The sequence below is a fragment of the Emiliania huxleyi genome, assembly GCF_000372725.1.
Source record: "Emiliania huxleyi CCMP1516 unplaced genomic scaffold EMIHUscaffold_66, whole genome shotgun sequence".
Classification (NCBI taxonomy): domain Eukaryota; phylum Haptophyta; order Isochrysidales; family Noelaerhabdaceae; genus Emiliania; species Emiliania huxleyi.
In genome coordinates, this window is record NW_005197053.1 from 525242 (window position 1) to 531804 (window position 6563).

At 66.8% G+C, this 6563-nt stretch overlaps 2 protein-coding genes across 2 annotated transcripts; one reads left to right on the forward strand and one right to left on the reverse strand.

Moving 5' to 3' along the window:
- Positions 1 to 1844: 1844 nt before the first annotated feature.
- On the reverse strand, positions 1845 to 2820 carry EMIHUDRAFT_215777 (hypothetical protein; the record flags this gene model as incomplete). The annotated part of the gene is made up of 5 exons (XM_005762880.1): positions 1845 to 1906; positions 2046 to 2166; positions 2237 to 2264; positions 2349 to 2440; positions 2542 to 2820. The coding sequence occupies 5 exons, from the start codon at positions 2818 to 2820 to the stop codon at positions 1845 to 1847; spliced, it is 582 nt and encodes a 193-aa protein (XP_005762937.1).
- A 2186-nt stretch (positions 2821 to 5006) lies between these two features.
- On the forward strand, positions 5007 to 5490 carry EMIHUDRAFT_215778 (hypothetical protein; the record flags this gene model as incomplete). The annotated part of the gene is made up of 2 exons (XM_005762881.1): positions 5007 to 5020; positions 5220 to 5490. 2 exons carry the CDS (start codon positions 5007 to 5009, stop codon positions 5488 to 5490), a joined length of 285 nt encoding a protein of 94 aa, XP_005762938.1.
- Between the last annotated feature and the right edge of the window lie 1073 nt (positions 5491 to 6563).

The following is a 6563-nucleotide window of genomic DNA, read 5'->3' on the forward strand; positions in this document are numbered from 1 at the left end:
CCCCCCCCCCCCCCCTTTAGGGAAAAAAAAACACCCCCGCGCGCCCCAAAAAAAGGGGTCCCCCCCCTGGGTCAACACCCCCACCCCCCCCCTTGAAGGGCCCAAATACCCCCTCCCCCCCTGCCCCAAACCGGGTCGCGGGCGTCGTACCGAGCGCATCGAGACCGTGTCCTGATGTGATCTGCACGGGTGAGTCACGTCAGCGTCAAAGGAGCGACGTGCGACCTGTCAGAGCTTGATCTCCAATCTCAGCTGCCTCTGTGCGTCCTGGGGAGGGACAAAATTGTCGCCGCCGGAGACGACTCGACGCCGCTGAGATTGGAGATCAAGCTCTGACAGGTCGCACGTCGCTCCTTTGACGCCGACGTGACTCACCCGTGCAGATCACATCAGGACACGGTCTCGACGCGCTCGGTACGACGCCTGCGACCCGTCTCGGGTCAGGTGGCACGACGCTCATCGCGCCTACCAGCGCTGCCGTACAGGCTGCCACGACGAGGTCGAGCACGCTTCTATACGCTCGCCGAGCCTTCCTTTCCATCCAATTAGGCAGCCTGGGAACGGTGGCGGTCAGAGGCAAAGCCTACGAGGGGTGGTGGAACCACATGTCACGGCTACTGCCGGCGGCTCGACCCCACGATAGCCTCCGAAGGCTGACTTTGCGGCACCATCATCGGACGATGTCGACGAGTTGGGTCGCTCTCGCGGTAGCCAGATGACCTCTCTTTCTAGGAGCATCGGCCATGGCCGCAGGGAGCGCGGGGGAGGGCGCTGGAAGCAACACGGAGCTCCGTTGGAGACGTTTTCAAGATTAGCGTGTCAGAGTGAAATGGCACTAGCCTCTCTGACATGAAGTTTACTGACATATAAGACGTAGCTGACGTCTCTAGACTCTACGAGCAACATCGAAGCAAGGCGCTATCTCAGCTCTAAAAGAAGCGCGTTCGCCCACGCGCGCTTGGCGCGTGCGAGAGAGCTGTCTTCTTGTCATCGACTGCAGGAGGTGTTGCACAGTCGACGCGGGAGGGGTTGGGTGAAATCTCTCAGGTTACTCGCGAAGTCGCGCTTCAGCCCCGGCGGACTCCAGCATAGCGTGCCTGCTGCGCCTCGCCGCAACCGATTCCTCCCCCGCGGCGCGAAACAGACGCAATAACCGGTCGTCATCGCCGCGGCCCGCCACCACCATTCGCACCCCTCTTGCCTCCAGCTCCGCCTCGGCCCGCAGCACCGCACCTACCACGCGAGATGGTGGGGTCACGACCCTCCCCCCCCCCCCCCCCCTTCCCCTGCATGGGCAGAAGCGTGTGCGCCGACGGCCACTGAGCAAATCACGAGTACCGTCATGAGAGCGCCCAGCGCACCGCACCAGCCGCAGCCGCAGCAGCCGCCGCGACGCCTCTCGTCAGCCCTGCGCAGCGTGCGGTCGAGGGCCTGTTCGAAAGAGAAGCGTCGGGGCCTCAGCCACACACGGTCGCGGCGCATAGGCTGTATGACGAGTTTCGCCAAATCTCGCTTCAGCGCTGCAAAGAAGGAAGGGGCGTCGCTCGTGGCAGCCGCCTCGCGGCCTTTGCCTAAGGCCGATCGAGCGCCGGATACCCGAGAAGGTCGGGATCCCCGCCACCAAGCCCGTGTTGCCGCCGTCGCCCTCCCCCTCGCCAGCTCGCCAGCCGGATGCGGTCGGCAGGAGGGGCAGCTGGGCAGCACGTGAGGCTGCAAAGTCGCGCTTGATCAGCCTGCCGCCGAGGGGCGTATACTAAGAGCAGCCCCTCGGGCACATTTAGGGGAACCCGTCTACACCTTGGCCAAATATCAGCGGCATATGCCATCTCGGCCAAGCGTCGCGGCTAAGCGTCTCGCCAGTAGACGGAAACATAAGGCCCGTAACGCAAACAGTAGTCGGCAGGCCCTGACCACAGCGGAGCCCCGGCAGTACTCGGTGGCTTGGGCAAGCGGGCGAGAGGAGCGAGCGAGCCCGTGGGGTGTAAAGAGCGAGCGAGCGGATTGGGCGTGGGTTCTGATGGTATATGGCGACATGGCTCCATTACCGGCAGAGAGCCACGCGGCGGCGGCGCTGAGCCCGAGCCGCTGCAGCGCCGAGCAGAGGAGCACGAATGGAAGCACCAACAGCACTGCCACCAGCGGTGCCACGTAGCAGAGCGTGCGAACCTGATTCGCAGCGGGCAATGTCACTGAAACAGGGGCTGCCCACGGCGGTGCGTCGTAGCAGAGCTCTCACCGCTGCTGCACTCGCCGCGCGAAGGAACCTGAGCACGTGGGTCGGGAGAGAAAGTGTTCAACAAAAAGGGTCCTATGATCATATACGCGGGGCTGCCCAATGCGCGCGGCACCAGAGCCACGAGAGGCGCGTCGTCACGCAGCGCGCGCGGAGATCGAAGTAGGCGAGCGCGGTGAAGGTTGCCATGCAGACTAGCTCGCGCGCCTGGCATGGGAATTGCACCGGGAGACGGCACAGCCTCAACATTGCTGCAGTGGGATGATTGGCAATGCCAATGGGCAGGCATTCATGCATCTAGCACAAACCGCGTCGCTCCTCGCCTCTGACAGGGCGGCTTGATCGTAGCGCGACAGTACGACCCGGCCGGGATCGTCGGCGTCGTCTCCTCCGGTCAGGGAGAGCGCTCCGACCACGAGGAGTAGAAGCAGGCCCGCGCAGCCACACCCGGCCGAGAAGAGTAGTGACGAGAGCTCTACGCCGGCGCGTATGTGCCGCAGGAGCACCCAGCGCTGCGGCCGCGGCTTGACGAGCTCGGAGAGTGTGTACGCGATGGCGACGGTAGGCAGGAGCTCCAATGCGAGCATTGCAGGCCAAGTCCCAAGCGGGCGCGGAAAGAAAGAAAGCGAAAAAACTGGCAAGCTCCAAAAAGCGCCACTTGAATTCTTTTACGCAGAGAGAGTTCTTTTGTTGCCTGTCTGCTGTGAGAGAGAGTTCGCTTGTTTAAATTCTTTTACGCCTATGAAACAACGCAAGGCGGGCACACAATGACGCTTTCAAACTCGGTGTCGAACCACCAACTCATTTTATCGAACCACCAGTCCGACGCTCACTACGGTGGGCCTTTTCTTTAAGTTGTTTCTAACTTGCGTGTCAATAATAATAATAATTGTGTGTCCGCCTTTCACGCCGGCACCCTTCTCTCCTAGGCCACCCCTCCCTGCGATCTACGTGGTGATGTCCACTCCTCCAGGCGCCGACAGCGCCCCATCCCAACCACTCACTGCTCCGCCCTCGCCGCCGCTTTCCGCTCCTCTGCTGCAGCCATCGCCGCAGCCGACACCATCGACGCAGCCGCAACCACCATCATCACCGCCCTCGCCGCCACCCCATCCACCGCCGCCGTGGCCACCATCACCGGCACCGGTGCCGCCATCCGCGCCTCCACTCCAACAACCGCCGTTGGTTCCGCCACCAGCGCCGACGCCAGAAGCGCCGCCGCCACCGGAAGCGCCGCCGTTGCCTCCGCCCTCCCCTCCGCCCTCTCCTCCTCTGCCGACGCCGCCGGCATTGTTGCCGCTGCCGCCGTCAGCAGCGCCTGCCGTGTTGCCCTCGCCTACACCGCCGCCGCTCACACCTCGCCCATTCCCACCCCCACCGCACCCTCCCCGGAATCCACCCGCAGGACCAAGCGAGGAAGGGGTCGGAGGAGCTGAACCCCCACTCCAGCAGCCATCACCGCCACCGCCGTCACCGCCGCCACCGACACCACCGCCCCCAGTGCCGCCGCCGCCCTCGCCGCCGCCGCCCTCCCTCTCGCCGTCACCACCGCCCTCCGCCTCGCCCTCGCCGCCGCCCTCCCTCTCGCCGTCACCACCGCCACCGCCGCCCTCCGCCTCGCCACTACCGCCGCCCTCGCCCTCGCCCTCGCCACCACCGTCGCCGCAGCCGCCTCCGCCTGCGCCGCCGCCTGCGCGACCGCCGTCGCCCTGTGGAGTGGAGACCTGCACTGATGCGATCTTGGAGCAGATCGCTCCTATAGATGATAACTTTGACGCCACCTGCGGTGGTCGGATCGAGTACCTGCGGCAGTTTGGGAAGGATGGCACAATGAACACTGGAGATGAGCTCTCTGAGCTCGAAGCGTGCCAGGAGGTCGCGGCGGTAGAGGAGGTGTTGGCCTGCGGCGCGTGCGCGCCATACGGAGCGCCGCCCGCGCCGCCGAACGTGTGCAGTGGGATACTGTGCGATGGGGAAGGCGACGGGCCCTGCGGCTGCGACCCGTGCCCAGCTTGCTGGCCGTCACCACCTCCCTCCCCTCCCTCGCCGCCGCCCTCACCATCACCGCCGCCGCCGCCACCTTCGCCGCCGCCGCCGCCACCGCCGTCGCCGCCGCCGCCGCCGCCTCCACCGCCCTCACCGTCGCCGCCGCCCTCGCCGCCGCCCCCGCCCCCGCCGCCGCCGCCACCTTCGCCGCCCCCGCCCCCGCCACCATCACCGCCGCCGTCGCCGCCCCCGCCCCCCTCGCCACCCCCGCCGCCTCCACCCTCGCCGCCCTCCCCTCCACCGCCGCTAGGTCCGCCGCTCGTGCCCGTGGGAGACCCGAGCCGACCGCCGCCGCCGCCGTCACCGCCGCCGCGCCCTTCACCACCGCCACCCTTGCCGCCGCCGCCACCCTCGCCGCCGCCATCACCAGCGCCGCCACAGCCCCCGCCGCCGCCCCCGCCGCCGCCGCCGCCGCCGTCGCCAGCACCCCCGCCGCCGCCCAACTTATCGCCGCTACCTTCCGTGTCCCCAGCGCCTTGGCCACCGCTGCCGCTACTGCCGCCACCGCTGCCGCAACTGCCGCCGGCGTCGCCGCTGCCGCCGCACCTGCCAGGCGCCTTCCTGGCCGACGACGAGCCGGCGCAGGCGCCGCGGCAAAGCATGGTGCCCGTGGCTGCCGGCGGCGCCGCCGCCGCCGTGGCGCTCGTTGGTCTGCTCGCGGCGCTGGCGGTGTGCTGGAAGAGGTCGCGGGCGCGCGCGCGGCGTCGCGCAATGATGCAGTCGTCTCATGGGCAGCTCAAGGTCTGGGTGGACGACCCCTTGGCCACGAGGCGTTCTCCCCCCCCCACACCACACACACACACACACCACCCACACACCACCACCACAACCGCCGCCGCCACCACCGCCGCCACCATCACCACCACAACCACAACCACAACCACAACCACAACCACAACCACAACCGTCCCCCCCCCCCCCCCCGCACGAGCGTCCGCAGGAGGACTGACGGCGGCGAGCTCCTGCGGGCGACCAGCCCCCGCCACACCGACACCGAGTCCTCCCTCGCCCCCGAGGCCTCTAGGGAAGCACCGCTGGGCCGCGTTAGTGTCCAGCCGCCACCTGAGACGGGGGCGGCCGACGCCTCGTCGCGCCGCTCCGTCAGCAACGGCACCACGATTGAGCTCAGCATCCGAGCGGACTCGGTGACGACGCTGTCGCCGCTGGGCAGGAAGGGGAGCGTGCGGCTAAGGGGGCCCTTCGCCTCGTAGATCTTTTCACTCTTGATTTTTGGCGAACATACTCTCCAGCTCACATACGTCTGGCTCCGACCTCCGTCGTGGGTGCGTGCGCTCTCCCGCTCTGCGCATGCCGCATCGCGTTTCGTGCGCTCTGTTTCTCTCAACTTCTCCAGGTCGCGCCGCTGGTACGCTTGGAGGTTGGAGCTTGTGTATATTTTGTGCGTGCACATACTCTATTAATTTCATATTTTGCGATCTGCAGACTGCACCAGTATTACGATCAGACACATGATGCCATCACAGGACAGTCCAGAAGTCTGCGTGTGACCTCGAGTAGCTCCCTTTTTCGTAACAGGAACAATTTTTTCTGCGTGTGACCTCGGGACATACACATCACGGGACTGCACAGATTCAGTCATCCACCACTGCACACCAGCTGCTTTGCGCTGCGCACAGGGACCAAGCAACGCGCAACGGGCCCTCTCCACAGCCATCACGCCCATGCCTCACACCGCCAGATCCGCGAGATCCGCGAGCTACTACCGCTCTGCGGCCTCCGTCCTGCATCCACTAGGGCTGCTGGGCACCTCTTCCCAACTCCCCTCGCCGCACAAGGTGCCATGCCCCCCCCCCCCCCCCCTCTCCCCTTGAAGCCATGCCACTCCCCCATCCATGCAACCGGATCGCCGAGCGTCACCTCCTCCCGCCTCGCGATCCTCTCCCCCGCCGCCTCATGCTCGTTCACCCCTCCCCGGATGCGCCGCTCTCATCGACGCCCCTCAAAGGAGCCTCAGAGGAGGAACCCGTACTCCAGGGCCTACGCGGAAGCTTCCGAGAAGCGTCCCGCAACGCTCGCGGAGGCCTCCGAGACTCATCGCCTTCATCGCGACGCCTCGCGCGCCCACGTGTCCATCTCGTACCACCGCGGGCGGCCGCGGCCGGACGACCTCTCCGGCTCCGGCGGCGCAGGCTTGGGCGGGGCCTACGCGGAAGCTTCCGAGAAGGTTCCAAGAAGGGTTCGAAAGGGGGCCCGGCGCTCTCTCCGGCGCCGGCGGCACAGGCTGCTACTGCCACTACCTTACTTCTGCTACCACCCCCCCCCC